The following is a 21,689-nucleotide window of genomic DNA, read 5'->3' as shown; positions in this document are numbered from 1 at the left end:
ACGCTACACGCCGGTCACGGTTGCCAGAATTCGCACAATAGAGCGCGGCGAGCAAAGAGCGAGTCGTTAAAACATTTGGGACAAGAAACGAGTGAGGAAACGACGGTCGTCGATACGGTTAGACGGAAAGCGAGCGCGGCAGGCAGGCCGCAACTTCTTGGAAAAAGTTGCCCTGCAAATAAATTAACTCGTGTACTGAACACACAGGCACTGAACAATGGCATTGTGTTCTAATCTAGAGTACAAGTAGCCGTTTGAAAGGGAGAGAAGGAAGGAGGAGGGAGGAAAAAAACGTATCTACTGTTACGACATGGTAAAGAATTAATAATAGTGAGAACACTTGTAAGACAACAGATAAGTGTGTTTATAAAGATCTACAAACTTGTTTCTGAATGAAAGGAAGAAAGATTATTTAGGAATTTGTTAATTTTTTTTTTTTCTTTTTTTTACGTAAATTTAATTAACAGCTGTGAACATAATTTATCTTGATGTTTATTAATCTTCATATTTATCAAAATAATTTTAATTCCTCTATCGACTTTTATATAATTTAATAATCCGATTCCTAGTTTCTCTCTGTATAAAAAAACAAAGTTTCGTGAGTTGCTTTTTATTTTTTAATTTCATTGGCAACTTGATGTAACCACTTTAAAGACAAGTGTTCGATTTAGCGCAGCGATATCCGACAGAATTAAATTAAAATCGAGATTGCTTTAAATTGTTAAAGCTCCAGAAACTCGTATTCCTAAATAAATTTTTAAATTCGAGAAAGCCTTTTTTGGCTTTCTGCGACTTCAGAAGGGCACGCACGAGAAGTGAAACCCCCTTAACGTCATAAATCTTCACGCGGAAATTAAATTGCGTTCTTTCAAACGATAAAAGCATGCCGCGCTAACCGAGGATGCGCCATTAATTTTCCGATCAATAATACGCGGAGCACATATGCATGTACATATATAAATACATACATTTACACGTGTGTGTGTGTGTGTGTGTGTTCGTGTGTGTGTGTGTGTGTGTGTGTGTGTGTGTGTGTGTGTGTGTGTGTGTGTGTGTGTGTGTGTGTGTGTGTGTGTGTGTGTGTGATACGTGCACGCTTTCACGATCGCATCTTTACAGAGACAGCATTTCAATCGACGGGATTCGCATATGCGGTGCAGCCACGAGAAAAGAAACAGTTGCATTGTACGATTCCTAGAATGCGATTTCACCCGCGAGACGATTGAAAGTTTCGCGGCAACTCGATAAAGTTACTCCGCGCGATAAAGTTGAGCGGAGTTTGCGCGACGTGAAAAGGGATAATTTCCCTTCGTCTTTTCGACGTTGAAGACACATTTAGGGAAGAAAGAACACCCGAATATCGCACTCCCTTTTCGTACAGGCTACACGCGCGGAATGCTGATAAAGGAAAGTTCTCCAAGTGATTTTACGTCAGAGAGAAAGAGAGGGGAGGGGGGAGGAGAGGCAGAAAGAGAGAATCAGTCTCCTTTCACCCCATTAAAAGAAAATTCTTTCTCTCTCGTGAAATCAACTTAAAATTACGTTCGAATAAAGTTCTTTCAAAATTAAAATTCTTATACAATCTGGATTGGTGGCATTGTCCCGATTTTTTTTTTTTTTCTTTTTAATCGAATAAACATTTTAAAGTATTTTGCATTTGCCAGGTTTTTGTAAAAAATTTATTCTTTGAGAAATTTCTTTCCTTTGTTTTTAAAAGAGATAATGTCACGTTATGACTGATGTCACAACAGGCAAAACTATCTTAGAGTAAGGTTACGATTAAAACAGGCTTGCGAGGGATGACTTTATTTTAATTTGTACAATATTAAATACTATAATAATTCAATTTTTCTGTCTGAAGGAAGTCGTCCCGGAGAATCCACGGCTCATCGTTATGCACACAAGTTTCCCAGAAATCACTCGGTAATCAGAAACGTTTGCTGCCTCACCATTAGGTCATCGGCCACTGCCGACTGCCATCAATTATTAACAATAACGAGCGAGGTATAAGACTGTATAGCAAAGCAATACCCGGAAAATACAGTCGTGCCAGCACAAAAACAAGAACAAAGTTACGTATTACACGTTCGCACGCACAATACGTGAGGAACAATGTGGATTTACACGATTCCGGAAAACGTTTTTGTGTTAACGCCGATTAGCGAGTCGTATCTATGTTGCGCACCTGTAACTTTCGCGACGAGCTCAATGAACGGTGACGCAAGAATGACCAATTCCGCGCTCGCGCAAAAGGCAAAAGTTTCCCCGCGATTAAACGCGAGCTGCGAAACGGAATAAAGTTTTCCGATTCCGCGCGTAACGCGAAATAACATAACGAGGCAAGCGCGAGGGGGAATTTCTGCAACGCGAAAATGCGCCGATTTTACTTTTGCATCTTACTCCCTACTAAGATTTAACGGCGAAAGATGACGAAAGATTACGATTAAAGATCGGATTTCTTCGGAACGAGTCAAACAAAAGGAAATTAATTTCGCGCCTTGCAAAAGGCCTTTCTTATTACCACACGGAAAAGAAAGTTTCGAACAAATAAATATGTATAAAGACCAGAGCGAATCAAGGTTTTTTTGAGAAAGAAAATTCAAACAAATAAATATGTATAAAGACCAGAGCGAATCAAGGTTTTTTTTTTTTTGACATCGAATTGAATCGAATCGAATTTAATCGAATGAAATCAAATCGTTGCAACATAATTTTAATTAACGACATAATTATTGTTAGATTAAATTTTAATACGTGGATAATAAAGAAAGAGATTTCTATGTAAGAACAATAATATTGGTTAATATATGTATTCGATTTCTTAGCTTCGAAATTTTCGAATAGCTCGAATTTAAATTATACAGATTCGAATTCAAATCGAATCGAATCAGGCAAGACAGAGATATTCGAGATATTCCAGGTAGGAGAAATAGAGGCATTACTCGAAGCTTTCAGCCGTCTATTAATCTTTAAATTTTTGGATTTATTAAGTAAATTCAAGAAACATTTACTTTGTTACTAACTATATACGTATAGCGTATATAAAAGATACTACATTTCCTTTCCACTAATTCAATAATGTCAATTGAATCTCTCCAAGAAAACTGGCCAAATTCTCATGCTTCAGCAAAACTGTATTTTCCATTCATCATATTATATTCATTGCATGCGTGGATGATAGATTTAATTTTTAGCAAGAAACACACTCTCGACTGCGTTGTAAAAATTGCTAATTGCCATCGTTATTGTTGCGAGACACTTTTTAATTATAAACGTAATTAAGTGAAAAGCTTAGCGCAAGAAACGATGAAGGTTTATTCTGGAAAATAAAGATTAAACTGTCATAAAATTAGTAAAAGTGAAATATCCGAGGCACTGATCGACGATGTAATTTATGAAGCTTGTAAATTCCTTCCTCTCCCTCTCCCTCTCTCCCCCCCCTCTCCCCCTTTCCTCGCCCTCCGTCACTCGCGTTCCCGTCCCGCGTTCTCGTGTGCATAACTCGTGATTTAACTCGATGTCGTCTCTAACAAAAATAGAAATGAGTGACCTAATACGCCGCCGGCGTACGTGCAGCCGCTTCTTTATACGTTCTCCTTCGCTAATTAGTAAGCCATGACGCATCTTCTGTCAAGTTCTTCGTTTCTCCGCGTAACGGTAAATCCAGCATCATCGATCGCGAACGTGGAAATAACGACGATCGATTATCTCGCACCTGCGATCCATCTGGGAAAGATGGGGGAAAGGTAGCCTCTCTCGGATTTTTCACAATTAATTTTTATTTATATATATATATATTTTTTTTTTCACACACCTTTTTCATTTCAATTTCAATATATATATATATATCGAGTTTCGACGTTCTTCCCGCACACATCCTTCCGTATCCGAAAATTCCCGGGTATTGTTGTTCCGTCGCTTTTTTTCTCTCTTCAGCTTTTTTTTTTTTACTAGCTTTCCTCCCTTCCGCGTTTTCCAGGTGTGCGTTTTCTCCGCGTGTGTTTCCGGAAAACGGTAACTTCGCCACCGCCAACGAAACATTTGCGGCCACGTTTTACAAGAATCGAGCGCGACTCGATCGCGAGGAGATATCTTCGGAAAGGCAATTTCCAAGCCCGCGGCAAGATATACTTTACATGCCGTTTCTCGTACCCTTTCACCAAATCTCTGACCTATGAAAGTTTCACGATAACGGTCTGTACGATACGTCTCCCCCCCTCTCTCTCTCTCTTTCTCTCTCTCTCCTCCTCCTCCTCCTCCTCCTCCTCCTCCTCCTCCTCCTCCTCCTCCTTCCCTCCCTCTCTCTTTCTCTCTCACTGTCCGCCTTTCTTTCTTCGTTTCCCTCGTGCAGGATATGTATACGGCTTTCATTGGCGGATGATATCGCGATATGATAACGAACGCGCTTACGCGAGATTCGAAACGTCCGCCCGCCGGAAGCATCGAGATCGATGGGATCCGGTTTTAGCGACGGCGAGAGAACGGACGAATATACGCGGACACGGATTCGCGTTTGTGCGGATACCCCGTTACGACGTTATTTCCCAACGAAACCCGATCGCGAATGATCACGACGGTGATCCCGTGGTCCCATTCTCCCGCACAGGGTCATTAATTCTCGATGTCGATTTGGCACGCTAATTCGACCGAATCGCTTTATTATATTAGCGAAATTATCGCTTCACGGAATATACATCTACATCACGTAACATTTTTATTTTGTTAACTTTATCTCCTCTCTTGCGTACTTTTTTGTACATTTATCGGTTTCTGATATTTTGAAACAAGAAACCAAAACATCGACAATCGACAAATTAAACATTCGGGGGGGGGGAGGGGGGGAGAGGGAAAAAAAAACAGCTCAACGACGGTCCGAAAATTCAGTTCGATTCGAAAGTCGAAGAAATCCTCTCGTATCGAATTTTAATTTATAATAATAATCGCGTGTCGCTTTTGGCCGCACGTTTTCACGTCGATGTCGAAATAACTAGAGATCCCACGGTACGCGTTCACGGAAAATACTTCATTTTCCCGTTCAATGCATTCGTGATCTCTCGCAGGGAGACGAGGGAGAAACGAGAGAAGCGAGGGACGCGTTGACAGACGTCGTCGGCCGCGAGCTCAACGCGCGCACATCTCTCGTCGGGATTCTCGTCGAAATGTCAAAAGATTCTCTTGCGGCTTTTGTCACTTCTCCCATCCTTCTCCCAACTCCGGTTTCTCCATAACCCTTCTGTCACCCTGTCCTTCATTTCCTGCTTGTTCCCCCGCATTTCTCAATTTTGCTCCCTCCTCCTTGTTTCCACCATCCTGTCACGTACAGAGTGTCCTGTTTGTTTCAGGCGACTGCAGGCGTCGAATCAAAGACGGAGAATCACGATTATTGCTCGATCTAATTAGCGATTAATACCTCGTTTATTACATTAAATGGATATCAAGGTAACTTTAGAAACCTGTAATTATTTCCCTCCCCCCCCTTCCCTTTCTCTCTTTCTCTCTCTCTCTCTCTCTCTCTCTCTCTCTCTCTCTCTCTCTCTCTCTCTCTCTTCAGTATAAATGATATGAATATATACCGATTTAATTCTTCAAACACAGGAAGGAAGACGCAAAATAAATGCAAGTGAATGCTTTTGCTGAAAAGTACAGCTCTTCCGCACTATTGGCAAACATCTCTCAGAAGTTTCGATCGCTCATCGACGCGAAGTTGCATGACACGAATCCGCTGACCGAGAACGAAATTCGAAACTGCCGAGCCATTGCTCTTCTCCGTTCGTTTCGGCGAACAGGACTTTGACGCACTTTTCCCCGTAACGAAATTGCGATTACGCTCTCTCAAACTTGAAGATAAAACAAGTATTCCGCGAAAGCTCCGTGGGTTCTTCCTTAGTAATGCAAACCACATTTTTCGTAAACTACTTCATGCGCTTGCGAATACGCAACAACCTCGTAGATGCGAAACGATATCGAAATAAATACAAAGTACTACTACTAATAATACTAAATACTAAACAATAAATCCACGATAATTAAATTACATAATTTAACACGTGTCGATCTAATTCAATTCTTTAAGAAGTTGGGAAATAAAATATGCAGTTTCATATATATATATATATATATATATCTTATATAAATCTTATATTTTGCAAAAAGAGCAAAAGAACTTGAAATGCGAAGGTATTACATTTTTCAGTTTTTTATTTAACCTAAACGGTAACATTGATATATCGAATTCTCTATTTTAATTCTATGATTAATATTCTCCCATGAAAAACATAGATTTGCTTCCAACGTACACGCGAGGTTATTAAATTCCACTCGATATTCTCTACAAAATACAGAATTCATAATTAATGCAGATGCGGACAACCGCGCTAAATTCTTTTTCCTTTTATATTGTATTTTTTTATATTTATATTGTAGCAATCATTAGGAACTCACGTCGATTTGAGAGCTGCTCTCGTAAAAGACGCATGTGCGCGCGCGCGCGCGCGCGGTGTGTGTGTGTGTGTGTGTGTGTGTGTGTGTGTGTGTGTGTGTGTGTGTGTGTACATACGTGGCTATGTGCACACATAATGCACACAACAGAAGTACAAATCGGAAAAGAGGCCTGCCTCCCCCCCCCCTCTCTCTCTCTCTCTCTCTCTCTCTCTCTCTCTCTCTCTCTCAAAAGTAGGAAACAACTTTCCGCGAAACGATTACGAGCTTCCGTTATTTCAAAATAGCGTCGTCGGCTGATCCTTGCTCGACACGCCAGGATCATTATCCTTAATAACGCGAGTGTGTCATACGTAGTATGGAGGAACGGGAGTAACATTTCGCGATTGCGCATCTCGCGCGGAAGACTGACACTGCAACCCTTTCGTCCCTGACGCGGACGAAATGGACGTGTGTCGGCGGCAAATTGCGATCGAAAGCGCGACGACGCGGCTGCGATGGCAATGTCTATCTCCGACGATGCGATTTCCGTTCCTCAAGGTGAGGAGGCGTGAAGCGCGGCTAATCCGCGACTTTAATTTGTTTTTGTTACCGTCGGTGATGCAACTGTGTTCACTTACTGTAACAATGATCATTTTGTCGTGCCGTCCGACGCGCAGGTGAGCCCACATAAAATGGATCGTAATATTAATCGTGGTTTAATTACGCCGGCGATGACTGTTTAAAAAAAAAAAAAAAAAAAAAAAAAAATCATTGCGTTGCACTCTGATCTGACACGAACGAATAATGCACGTCACGCAATTTGCAAATTGCGGAAACATGGCACGTTTAGCTCGCGAGCGTGATTTGTATTCTTGAAGTAAATAGATCGGAAGTTACGCGCGTTTTTTTTTTTTTTTTATAAATTGGATAGAAAGCGTGTTGATAAAAGTTAACCCAAACCGGAATAATACGATATCTGTTGTATTAACGATCGGACTTGTTATTGAAAATGTCCGGAATGTGCGTTTTTTCCATCAAGGAAATTTTGAATATAAAGTACAATTTAGAATTTCCCGGAATAAATCACACACAATTTAAATCCTGTCCTACGAAAATGAAAAGCGAAATTTCTATCAAGAATAATTCCATTACGCAATTCGCCTCGATTTTAAACTCTTCAAAACCCTTGACCTCTGTATCTCGACTTTCGAGCTGAATAAAAAAATCCGTAAACAATCAACAATGGGCCGGTAGACAGACAGAATAGAAAATTATTCTACAATTCCGTAGAGGTGAAAATTCACCTCTATCCGGATCGCTCCCTAAAAAAACCAATATTCGCGATATGATGAATCACGTATGATTCTCCTTCGCGTCCATTTTAGGGGGGAAAAAAAAAAAAAAAAAATGAAACGGAAGCATCGTACGAAAAGATCGACGTAACGAAGGGGAGAGGAATGACGGGGAAGCGAGGGGAAGAATGGAGCCGTTACTTCTCTCTGGCGAGCGCGATTGTTCCGCGGAATTTTATGCCCGCACGGTCGGTCGGCTCGCCGCGAACGAGCGAAATCCCATATCGCATAAAAGCATCTATTTGTACCCTTTTGTTCCTAGGCGGCGTTTGCGCGCAATTAACGAGCTTACGCGAAAGCCCACCTCACGTGTTTCGCGACCATAATTCAGCTCTTTCAAACCCGCTCCCTCCCCCCATCCCCCTCTCCCTCCTCCTCGCTCCACTCTGCCCCCGCTCCATCACCGCGCGAAAACTACAAAAAGAGTATACTATTGTAGAATTAGGAGATATTTATGGATCCCCCTCCCCTCCTCTTCCACTGATTTCCCGAACGAAAGGAATCTCTCTCTCTCTCTCTCTCTATCTTCGATGGGAGAATCGCGCTTTTTTTTAAACTTTGTTCATCGCCGACCTGCAGATGGGCACGGCCGATAGAGACGTATCAGGTGGGAGAAAGAAATGAAAGAGATTTGTAGAGGCTGAAATTTAGATCATGTACTTCAAGTAGCTAAAGAGAAATTAACAAACTTATTTGAAAAGTTCTCCCATTGAATAATTCATGTATATAATTTGAAAGTTTTTTTTTCACAAAGCAGACATTTAATAACATTAATTTTATCAAATATCATTAAATATATAATTTTTAAGTATTAAATATTCAATATTGTTTGATAAATTGAGTGAGATAAAATTAAAAAATGCTTTACCTTTTATGTTTAAAATTTGTTACGATTTTAAAATCTACTCGCCGTCTAATTAACCAAGAAGGAAGTTAATAAGCTTATTCAATTTCTGAAAGTAATATATCACTCGTCTAAAATCTTTTTCCTTCACAATTTTCTCCCATTTAGATATCTCATTTCCTTTTCAAAAACGAATAGATTTATTCTATTTCTGAGAATTAATTAGACCGGTGTCGTCGCGTGGCAATAAATCATACATTTACTTTTATGGTCAATCACACTTTTGGAATATATATATATATATATATATATATATATATATATATATGGAATCGACACATTTCAACTTCCGATCTACTTTTGCGCTGTCATTCCTGTCGGCGTCCGAGACCTCGTTCGCCATTAAGTTTCAAGCAAGGAAGGCAAAAGGGGAGAAAAAAAAAAGAGCTCGGCCAACGAAAGGAGTTCGGCGAATCGCGGCTGCATTTTTTTCCGTGAAATTTAATCAAGGCTATCCGTCCGAGGCGATCGAGTCCGATCCGAACGCGTCTAAGCATAATTTCGTGCGTGTTCATCGCCGACCTGCAGATGGACACGGCCGATAGAGACGTATCAGGTGGGACGGGAGAAAGGGACGAAAGAGATTTGAAGAGGGAAAAGAAAGGCTCTTCGGCTGAGATTTAGATTTCATGTACCTCGAGTAGCTAAAGAGAAATTAACAATTTAAAAAAACTCGAAAAATAAAGGAATTAATTACGTTATAGTGGACAATTCAAATAATTTATTAATATTTGCATAATTTAAATTTATTCTAATAATTTTCTAATAATATTAGCATAATTTCAACATATATACGATTTGATCTCTTGGACGTTGAACGTTTGTTTATACTTCTATTTCAGTTTCTATTCTCTTCGATAAAATTAAATTCAAATATCAATTGCAAGTCAAATATTTGATATCTAATAAACTGATGACTCTCATACATTATATCGTTACGTATATCTATTTATTAATTTCAATAAATTCATAATTGAAAAATCGAAATAATTTAATAATTTTTTATTTGGTTTTAATTTAACAACAACAATAAAAATAGAAACTTAATTGCATGGCGTACTCGCAAAATAATTTGAAATTAAATAAAAATGTTAAACAATTACAAAATAGTGGCTAATGGTTTGTTGCATCTCTCAAGACCATTTCGCAAACGTGCCGTTAAAAATGCAATTGTGAAATGTTTATGCGCCAAGGCAGGAGTTTTACGAGCCGCAAAAAATAGAGACCTCTTCGACATGTCATTTTTGCATAACTGTGCGTTCGCAACGCACCACGCCTTTTTTACGCTTTAATCGAGCCGTTCCTTCTTATTTCGACTCGTCTTTTATCACAAGGCTTCCTCCTTCCATTTCCTTTAATCTAATAATAATTTGATATTCCGAGTAGGTACTCAAAGCCAAGCGGCGCGGCGGCGTCTCGTGAATACTCCCCCTCGATCCCCCTTCTGCGGCGTGAATACTCAGAACAAATATACCGTTTGACACCTGGAAGACCGTGTGCCTCGCTTGGCACAATGGCCTCGTAAAGTCCCACTTTGTCCCCGGGGATAATAAAGTTCCCGCGAGCGAGCGTACGAGCGCGCGAACGCGAAGGATCCTCCAGGAAAGTCCTCGGGTGATATTCCTTTGTTCCATGCTTTGTGGTTACTCGACGGGCGAGGCGGCCAAAGCTTGTCAACCGTTCACCTCAAACCCTCCCCCGTCCCCCACCCCCCCTTCCCACGCCGGGGATCCCACTCCCTAAGCCACCCCCCCGGTGCCGTCGCCCTTCCACCTTCCTTCGGTGGTTTCCCGTTATTCCGTTGCTTTGCGAAACGCTCCTCGATTTATCGCGGAATAAACAAGCGTTCCAACCCCCCCCCCAACGCGATTTACGCCCTGTAATTCGCGTTTAAACCGGGACCGTCGTCGCAACCCCTCACGAGATAGCGCGCTGTAATTCGCAAGAAAATGGAGCCGACAAAGCCCAAGGAGGATCCTTAAACCTCCCCCGGGCCGCACGTAATCGTCCCCCGAATTTATTGCTTTCCGAATTTCTTTAAGCTCGCGTGCGTCCAATTAACGTAAGAAAGCTATATCTATGTGTAACGTATATTTTGAAAAAATATCACGACTTGGAGAACATCGCCCTAAATAAAGATGCTGCAATCTACTTAATTGTTATATTACTTCATAACAGAATTTTCATTATCGGAATCTATAGTGATAAAATATCATATGATATGGTTAAATAAAACTATATATTTTCGTAAGTATTGTGTAAACATTGCATTTTCTTATTTTATCTTATTTTATCTTATTTGCATTTGCCATTTAGCTATTTATACATCATTTAAACATCATTTTATATTAAACATCATTTGTTTTTTTATATGCATTTCACAAAGGTAACGTGCTGCGAAAACTGTGGAAGAAGAGAAGTAAAAAGAGGAAGAAAGATAGAAATAAAGATAGAAATAAAGAATTTGGAGAAAGATTGTGGAATTTAGAGAATATAAGTTATAAGGAAAAGGTAAAATTTAAATTGCATAACAAGAAGCAAAAATTATGTTACACTTTCGTTAGATAGTCATTGTAAAGCTAATACGGGAGTGCAACGAGGAAAAGGCATTTAGCTTTTTTTTTTATAAAATTAAAGATAGATTTTGCGATATGTTAATTTTTAAGGAATGGAAGAATAATCAATTATTGTAAACCAAATTTTTTATTGACTGCATATAGCTTGAAGCTAAATAGATATTCTGTTTTAAAAGTATTTCTTCAAATTTTAATAGTGCTGATCATTTTACAACAATTAACCTCTTATGCCTTCCAGGAAAATAGAAAAAAGAAATTTTTCTCAGAAAAACGATTTCTGACAGTATTGAAACAAATCAGATTCTAATTTCCTAATTTCCCCTATCCAAAAAGTTGTTTTTCTAGCCTTATTTTATAATATACTAATGTTTTATAAGTTAAATAATCTCTGCTTTTTTTAATCCTCCTTTCCCCCTCCCCCCAAAAAAAAGAAAAAAATTTGTTTTTCAAAGCTTCTAATTAACGAAAATTCGATATTTTCGACGTAATTAGCAAATCTTCTCGTCCATTTTATAAACAAAGTAAAATAGAAATTTCTACTCATTCCTTAATTTTCAAAATAATTATTAGAATTTTCTCTCTATATCATCTCAAAATGTCATCAAAAATATCACTTCGGTTTGAACCTGGATCCGTTTCGGATGTCTTTGTTGAGATTATTAGATGTCTAAAATCCTGCCGAATTGCCATTCATTCGGTCTATTACATTAAATTGTTTATTCATCAAGTTAAATCAAGTTAGTATTTCTATGTTTGAAATCTCAAATTTCTACGCTTCTTTTTTTTCATATTTCAATAAAATTTCTTTAAACTCTAATCCTCCGATATCATCGCTGCTCTAAAACTTACTGTACATTTTCGCGCCTTTAGCATCGTTTTGTCCGCTTCAAAATGGCGAGAACAAATATCTGTTTCACCCTCGCGGAAAAAAAAATGTGTCTAGAAGATAAATTACAAATTTTCTGAGGAAAAAACTTCATTCTTCCGCTTCCCCCCCCCCTCTCCTTCCCCCGCCCGCCTCGCCCTTATTCTGCAATATATATATATATATTTCGTGAACGGAATACGCGTCTTATTTCCGCGTTAGACGAGCTCTTAATGTAAAAACATCGCGAAAAGGGATTTCGGGGACGCAAGCGCGAAATAAAGATTTCGCGCGGGCGAGCGAACGAAGGAACGAACGAACGAACGAAGGCTGGAATGCGGATTCGCGAAACTTTCCGCGATGGAGAGAGAGAGAGAGAGAGAGAGGAGGGGGGGGGAGAGGAGAAGTTTCCGCGTTTTCTGTCTGAGCTCGTGGAGATTTACAAGTCACGTACCGGGCGTCGTAAGCTTATAAATCTTTAATGCGCCGTCTTTCAGCGCGCGCCACCGGGAAATATTGCGCGAACGATGAGAAAAATGTGGGTCAGACGCGAAGAATGGCGCGAGCAGGATCCTCGAGATATAAATAGTACGCAGGTACAAAGATCCAATTGTTACGAAGACGTTCTTTCGAAAGGGCTGCGAAAAGAACGACGCGAAGAGCGTTTTTCGCGAAAGAAGAGGAAAGTTGACAATTAGAGAAGCACAAATCAACGAATGGACGTTCGATATCGAATAGCGCGTAAAATAATTAATTACAAAAGTAGTCGAGAAGGAACGTTGATATGGCATACGACAACTAAATTCGGCATTTCCTAAAATTTTTCGATTTATATTAATAGATCAAAAGATTCTAATTGAATCTTCTGAACGCGAGTCGAGCTTCTGTTTCGCCAAATAAATTTCCCAAATAAAAATGTAATTAAACGAATTAAATAGCAACAGCTCGTCGTCAATTTAAGATAATTTTTTATTCAACGTCAATCATTCTAAATAACGACGTAAAGCAAACGTAAGATTTTCAACGATATATTATAAAAGTATCAGAAACAATCTGATCTAGTGATCTAGTGATCTGGTAATTTCTGCTAGCTAAGCAGCGTATTCCATTATTTCAAGATTTATTTTATTTTACACTTTTACTTTACTTTACTTTTTATTTTACACTTTTACGTGATTTATTAGACAGATATCTTACTTTCTGGTATTCTTTACAAGTTTTAAGAACAACGAAAATATCATGCTTTTAAGGGAAAAGTACATGAGCAAAGCTATACGACGCAAGAAACATTTTTATATGTCATTTCTCGCCTCTGACGTCACAATTCAATATGGCTGCAGAGAGACGACCGAGTCTTAAAAATTTTTTTCCGTGCACCTTGCTATCCGGAAAATTTCCCATTTCTTCCGTCTCAATTAACCGTACTTTTCGTTTTAACTGTACCCTTTTATTCTAAGTGTGTTTGATATCAGAAATTGAGAGGCTGCGCGAAAGAACAGAAGGAAAGAACGTAAGCGAGGGAAATGCTCGCTATTCGGCTACGGCTCTCTCTGGGACTCGTTTTAAAATCGGTCTGTAGCGACGTCTCGGTAGCGTGAAAGGGTTATCGATACGTGTCGCGCGCGACGATAACAGAAGATATCTAGTAAGCAGGTGCTTCAAGTAGTGAAGCGCGACTACCTCGCGACTAAAAGGAAAATGTCATTCGCATAATGCGAATGCACTCCGCGCGGCAAGCTCCTTTGTGCCAAAAGCAGTTTCTCGATTCGTTTTCATTCGCATTTATCACCGATATCGGGTGCGGGTCGTGCGCGAATAAAAGGGAGGCACAATGCTCTCTGGGATGATGGAGAACGAGCAAGAGCGTTCGCTTCGCGAAAGAAACGCGAGGAAGGGAAAGGATATTACGCGGTGTGCGGCAGGGATTCTCAAACTGCGCGCGAAAAACCAAACAAAGAACGTCGCGTCTCCTTCCTGTCGCGTCCCTCCGAATTTCATTCGGCACAATTCTCAAGTAAAATTAAAATTATGTCTACGGAATAATTGAAAAGTAGAAAATTGAGATCGAATTAGTTTTTCCAAAAAAATAATTAATTCGATAAAAAGCCATTACAGAGCGTCGCGACCATATTATGTCTATGAAAGTCTAATATTTATTCGAAAATTAATATATATTATACAATATTTTAAATAAAAAAAAACTCCTTGTTCTCAATAAGTTATTTAATAGATAATATAACAGAAAAATTTTAGAGACATTTTTTTAAAGCATTGTCTGACTGAAAATTTGAATGTATCTTTGACAGAAAATATTTCCAAAGAAAAATATTGTAATAATATAAATTAAATTAAAAGTCTTCTTAAACAAAATTTAATAATTTTAATATATTTGAAAAAAATTGAAAAATGCAAAAGGATAAAAAGTTAACATGATTAATTTAATCAAGTCGTCGGATTATCTTCAGACCGATAAAATATATCTTTATCTATCTAAAAGTCGTTATGATAATTTTAATTTCTCTATTATACTAATGTCTTCCAATCATTTCTCGCTACGTTCTCGTTACATCTTACAAATCTCTTACAATTTTCATTACTACTTTATTGCTTCAGACTGGTTGAATTTTTGCCGTAGTAAATAGACGCCCCCCCCCCCCCCACACCAAGCACCCCAAAGTTTTATGTCGCAATGTATTTTCCGCGAATATATAATAAATCGGGACTCACCATTCGATGCTCCTGTATCCCCGCAGACAGCAGTGAAGAGCCTTGAACGCACCCACGTTCGCGTACTCCATGGTAACGACCTCCTTCGTGAAGCTCAGGCCACCCGGTAGATTGTCGTACCTGTGTATCGAGCAGTAATCCTTAATCTCATTGCCGCGACTGATCGCCGACAGTATCGCGAGCGCGACAACAACGTGCAGCTCGCACGTCGGCATCCTCGACATTTTCGCGCTCGTCATACGCGTTTCACAACACTCGTCGCCGATACGTTCGATCGATCGAACACTCCGAGAGACACTCGCGAGAGAATTCGAGATTTCCCGGCTTTCCCGCGCCCGCTCGACGGTAAACCGATGAGTGTCGCGCGACGACAGATGCAGAAGTCGCGGGGGTGCAAGATTCCCACGCCGAATGCGCGCGCGCGTCCAAAAATCAACAGTTCGCGCGATATCGCGGCCCAAAGGGGAAGGAAGGGTGAGCGGAGGAAGGAGGATCTACGATCGATGCCCGCGCAACCGAATTCGACACCGCGCGCGCGCGCGCGCGCGTTTCACCGCACCTTCTCACAATTCACGCGCCATCGCGCCGTCGGGCACTCGCGACGAGTTCGCGACAATGGGTTGCGCCGGTGACCCGCAGTCCACGTCATACGCGCGAGCCTCCGGCGATCTCACACACACACATGTACGTTTTCACAGATCCGCGAGTTCCCCGAAATACCACCGTCCACCGCGTAAACTGCGCGAAGTTAACGGCGCGTCGGCCGCTCGTTGGCTCGCTCGCGCGGAAGATCCCGAATTCAAATTCGCGGCGCGAAGTTGGCCGACGATGTATCCCACGCGTCTCGCGTCTCGCGTGATTCAAATCCCGCGGCGAGTCGACGACGAGAGCGACGGGGGAGGGGAGGGGGGAGGGGCGGAGATTCAGAATTCGCGGAAGCCCGAGCGATGCGCCATATCGCTGGAGGTAAACAATAACTCCGTTCTATCTGTCTCTCTCTTTCTCTCTCTCTGCCTTTCGGTGCTCTCCCGACCGAAGAGAGCCCGCCGCTGTGTTTGCCGTCAAACACGGAGCGTTTTGCGGAGCGCGTTTATCTGGGAACGTCAAACACTCGAAGCGTCAGCGAGAGAACTTCCTTCCTTTCTCCTTCGATCGCCAACTCAAGTCCACTGCCGTCTCTCTTCTCCGTGTCTCGAGAGGCGAGGCTAATATTTGCGCGAGACGGCTTACAACGGCTTTGTCCGAGCACCGCGTGTATTAGCCTTCATTCGTTTCGAGAGAAACGATATCTCTCTTTTTCTCTTTTTCGCTCGCTCGCGCGCGCGCGCACGCACGCACAAACGGGAGACGTGAAGATAGTCGCGGAAGCAAGCCGGACAATGCTCACGCCACGAACTCCGACGACTCACTGGCGCGCGCGACTCGACTGACTCTCCCCACCTGCCGTTTGGAACGAGCCGCCTGTTGCCTCACGTCGCCTCGACTGATTCCGGCCTCGCTCGGCCGTCTCCGACCGTGGTGCGCCGGCCGGCCGGCCGGCCGGCCGAGCGCGACGGTGCGTGTTTATACACAAGCGGCGACAAGCGGACCCGCGAGAATGAGAGTATTTATCTTATAAATAGACAAACGAACTGAGCGAGTTACCCGGAATGGTTAAAACACACGGTGATCGAACTCGTGATGCAATTTTATTTCATTATTTAATTTCATTAAAGATGCAATTTTTGATGAAAATTAGAACGTCAAATGTACATACACACGGCTTTTCTCGCCGTACTCCAAATTTTCTAGATACTACTCTCAACTGAACTTTTAAAGCGGTTACTTTCCCAAATTAGAACTCTAATAACAGACTGACGTCATGAATGTCACTGTATATGCGTATATGTGTTATAATCTAGATGTAATACCTATAATTTTATCTAAGAATATTTTTTAGTATTTCCAATAAAAAATTGGAATTAATTTAAAAATTTTGAATAAAGATATATTTTATTAATGAAATGTTGAATAACGTTTATCACTTACTTTAAATTTACTTTACTCTATATTTTTTAATTATAATTTATAATTAAGTTATATATAGTTTAAATATATATGTATCTTGTTCAGAAGTAACATTGATTTGTTATTGAAAGATTATTTTGTTACAAGGAAGACGAAAGAGAAAGAAAACACTCAAATTCTTTTGCGAAAGAGTTGAAAAATATTAATAATTTATTGGAAGAAAATATCCGCTTTTAGAAATGACATGTTATATCAATACTCGAATGTATCGAATTAAGTGTTATCATTTTTTTCGCGATACCGATTGGTTTTCTTGTTACTCGTGTACGTCGTTTATTTCACCAGGGGCTATCATCATAATGATAATGTATTTAACAGTATATCTGTTACGTTGTACATAACTGTCATCGCTAATAAGAAGATTAAAAATTGTGGGAAAATATTTTATTTTATATTTTCTTCTTATGACCGATTAAATATTGGAGATGTATAATTATGTAAATAATTTTCTTATGTTATATGATACAGCTGCTCTTAATATAAAATAGACATGTACATAATTGCAATTAAATTTATCTAATTTTCAATTTAAAAATGTACAGTGCCAAAAAATAGCATAAACGCAATTCACATTTGTTCAGTATCTGAGCAGAATAAATCTTTTTCATACACAGCTTCGTTTTTTCGACAAGAAAATTTCTTTACCATTACAGAATCTCTATTACAAATATTACATATTATTACAAATTACTAAACGACCTGTATGACAATTATTAAACGACTTAATTTTTTTAGCAGCCAAACAAAAAAGTAAAATATAACATAAAAAAATAAATATATAATTATTATATAACATTTTGAATATTATATATTAAATATATAACTACATACAATATATATATAGGTATGTAATATATAAAATTTATTAATATATAAAAAATATAACAGAATAAAACAAGTGACAATGATTCGTATTTATAAAATAAAAAAAACAAAAATAATCCAAAAACACATTACTTAGATAAAATTTCAATTATTTAGACATTGAGATAATCGTTTATTAAAATTATATTTATTGTAGAAAACAATAAATAATAATATTAAAAAAGTTAATATTTAATAGAATTCGATTTACTCAGCTTCTTTAATCGTTGTAAGAAATCAAAGTGTAAATATATAGATAAGACAAATAATGTAGATATAGACATAAATAAATTAAGGATACAAAATAAAAACTTTTCGCAATTTTTATTTTGTTCTTAATTTATTTATATCTTTATATATTATTTGTTTTATTTGTGTATTTACTCTTTGATTTTTTTATAAAAGACCGCCTGAGGAGGGCTCAGACATCAAACAAGATGTCCCCGTCGATGTTATATTTTTATACAAATAAATGTAATCATAATAAATTGCTTTTCTATTTACTCGGTTTTGATCTGTTTTTATTTCACTTGTTGTTGTGTTTTAAAAACAGTTATTTTAAAACACTTAAACTACATAAAATAAAGATGTATGAACATAAACAAAAGTTATTAATATAAATCTTGAATTGCCTCAATTTCGACGCGCATTACAGATATTTCATAATAGCGATTGACGTAAAAAAAATACCAAATCACTCACATTTCCCTCGATTGATTTTAATATTCCGCGTAAGCGGCTGTTATTTATCTCTAATCTTACACGTTGATCTTTTGCACGTATGCAACGCGGATACTTAAACTCTGACGTCTGAGACGTCAGAGAGTTCTGAGTACGATGACGCGCCAATATCGCAGGTTTCGAGTGCCCATGCCAAAGTCAGTTCGATCTACCTTTATTTGCGGCATTTAATACACGTATTATTTGTACGCGCGCCTACGCATAATACGGCTTGCGTACGAACACGTATGAGTCGATCTCGCAACGAGTCGTCGTCACCGCGGGGTGGAAGACACCCGGTATAAGAAGATATAACGCTGCGTGAGAGGGAGAGGAAAAGGAAGCGAGAGAAAAGTAGTGGGATGGAGGAGGGAGGGAGGGAGGGAGGCAGACGCACGTCATCGGGTTTGAAGAAGCACGGATCTCAGCTGCTTCGTCGAAATCTCCTTCGCGCTCTCTCGGCGCGATTAGACAGTCTGGTGCACTCGTTGCGCATCTCTAAAGTGTGCGTACGTGTGTGTGTGTGTGTGTGTGTGTGTGTGTGTGTGTGTGTGTGTGTGTGTGTGTGTGTATGTGTGTGAATCTTGCATTCCGGGAAGCGTCGCGGTCACTTGGCTCCACTAACTCGTGTTGCACGCTGCGGCGAAAAGCCGCGACGACAACGACGTCAGCAGGCGGGCACTCGCGCGAGTTGCGTCAGTTTCAAATTCGAACGACGGCATCTCTCGTTTTTTTGCCCCCTCTCCCCCCCCCCGCCCGCCCGCCCGCTCCTCGCTCCCCTCTCGCCCTCCGATCATTCCCTTACGGGAACTTCTCGTTTCGCGCATTAGCTTTCGTCCAGTTAAGCTTAAATAAAATAAAATCACACTGCTCGAGCTGCGAACTCGAATTACGGGGACGACGTTTCAGGTTCAAATTAAAAAAGATAGTAAATAATAAAAGTGCGTAATTAAAACTGGAGCGAGGAGTCGAGATGAAGGACTTTTACCAGAGATAGTTATATATTTCTTCATTTCTGAGGGAAAAAAAGATCATTTCCATCCATTTCATTTTTATTCCAGTTTCATTCTTCTTTCCCCCCTCCCCACCCTCCTCCTTCGTTCACGTGTGTATTTTTTTAGTTTTCCTCTCTCTCGAAGATTTTCCAAGCGATTTTCACTTTCATCGAATTCTACGTTAATTTCAAATGTGTATTTTTCGTTATCGTTCTCTCTCTCTCTCTCTCTCTCTCTCTCTCTCTCTCTCTCTCTCTCTCACACACACACACACACACACACACACACACACACACACACTTTTCCCACGAAAGCGTTTCGCGACACTTTCACGATCTCTCCGGAATACGGTTTTGCCAAGTGCAGGTTTGAATTTGCACGCGCGCAACCTTCCTTCCACGCAACAACGAATTTAGATTCCCATCGCGAGATGTAATCGCGACGAGCGAATTTGATCGGCCGTCCCGTCACAAAATTGACATAGTAAATAAATGCGCTCGCTATAAATAAGCATGATTAACGAGCTCATAAATAAATTTTGCACGTGCGACGCCTGATAATGACGCAGCGAGGCATTTAGTATTCATGCGGAGAAGGTGACTCATAATCCTACCTACCTACCGCGCCGGCATATAACGGGTGTGAATTAAGATCATAACGTCAAACGGCGACGGCGATAAGAAAACCGTGCGTATCCGATGGAAAAACCCGGTCTTGTCTGTTAATTAAGTGGTTAATCCAAAAAAGAGCAAGAATACAAAAACCAGATCCTATCGGGATATCGTAAACATCTACCGGGTGCCGCGTCAGCCATGAGTATTTCGGGATGAAGTTCTTTGGAACTGATTGAGAATCGAGATTAGCTTAATTGATGACGATGACTTATAGAATAGTACACTGATTATATTTGACTAATATATATAAAATTGTTAATTTTTTGTTGTTTAATACACAAGACAAATTTTTTTAAATGTATTATACATATATAAATGTTGCTTGCTATTAGCAATTCTCTAAATTAATCGCCGTTTAAGTTAATCGGAACTTGGTTCCGACTCTGAAGTTTTACGTGGGCACGGTCTGTAAAATAATAATTACAACAGCTCGATAATTACTATTTCTAACAGACTATAAAATATTTTCCAGGAATTATCAATGTAGAGCGTATCTACATTATTCAAGGAGAGTGCGAATCTTCATTATTTGAAAAAAAAAGCAGATAGCTTTCTGGGAAGCTTGATATTTCTTGTTTACCGAGTTCCACATATTGCGTGTTTATTCGTTACTTTAATTGCCTTATGATAATTCTATCCGACTTGTATCATTTATTTGTTTTTAAATTAATAGTTCTTTTTTTCTAACAAGAGAATTTATTATCGCACATCAATTTACGTTGGTTATCTAGATTACGAAGAATGAAATAAATGATATTTGAAATTTGCGATAGCGCCATCATCTATCGGTTAATTGAATAAATTTTAATCAGATGTGAGAATTATCGATATACGATAAAATAGTATTATTTTATCGATCAGTAAAAAAAATACTTATAACTATACATATAAATATTATAATAATAATAATAATAATAATAATAATAATAATAATAATAATAATAATAAATAAAAATCAAGCGCGCGCGCGCACGCACGCACACACACACACACACACACACACACACACACACACACACACACACACACACACACACACACATATGCAATAGTAAATTTAACACATTCATTGCCTTGTGACTTTACAACTCGTCAAGTGAATTGACAATGCTTAGCATTCGCCTAATAGATACTTATTTCTTTCACAGATATATATTTAAAATATATGTAATGTATGTAATATGTATATATGTAATGTAATATAATGTAATGTAATGTAATGTAATGTAATGTATTATAATTTGTATAAAAAGACATCTTTGGTACAAAAAATTTATTAGAAATTGGCGCTAATTATAGCCGTCAATAAATTTTAATATAATTATGTTTATATACAAGGTAGGCCAACATAAATAAAGTGTGATAATTAAATAACTATAGAACGGAGCAATGATTTTATATAGTCAATTTTATGAAAATAAGTTTTCATGTGAGCTAAATTTTATTCTTCTGAGATTTATCGTGACAAGATAAAATAAATAAAATTGGTTTTTTAAAATGGGATCCTATACTTTTATATTGATCA

General features: G+C 39.1%; 1 protein-coding gene across 1 annotated transcript in view; it reads right to left on the bottom strand.

Annotated features, from left to right (window-relative positions):
- The window catches only part of LOC105426417 (interleukin-1 receptor accessory protein-like 1), a 187,284-nt gene extending 171,012 nt beyond the window's left edge, over positions 1 to 16,272 (bottom strand). Inside the window, exon 1 of the mRNA XM_089073602.1 lies at positions 14,845 to 16,272. Coding sequence (XP_088929728.1) covers positions 14,845 to 15,083 — 239 coding nt within the window. The 5' untranslated portion in view covers positions 15,084 to 16,272. The remainder of the gene's footprint in view (positions 1 to 14,844) is intronic.
- Between the last annotated feature and the right edge of the window lie 5,417 nt (positions 16,273 to 21,689).

This window comes from Pogonomyrmex barbatus, unplaced genomic scaffold, assembly GCF_055798465.1.
Source record: "Pogonomyrmex barbatus isolate J1 unplaced genomic scaffold, ASM5579846v1 scaffold15, whole genome shotgun sequence".
Lineage (NCBI taxonomy): Eukaryota > Metazoa > Arthropoda > Insecta > Hymenoptera > Formicidae > Pogonomyrmex > Pogonomyrmex barbatus.
The sequence above is the reverse complement of the archived record's forward strand: the minus strand, read 5'-3'. Positions and strand labels throughout refer to the sequence as shown.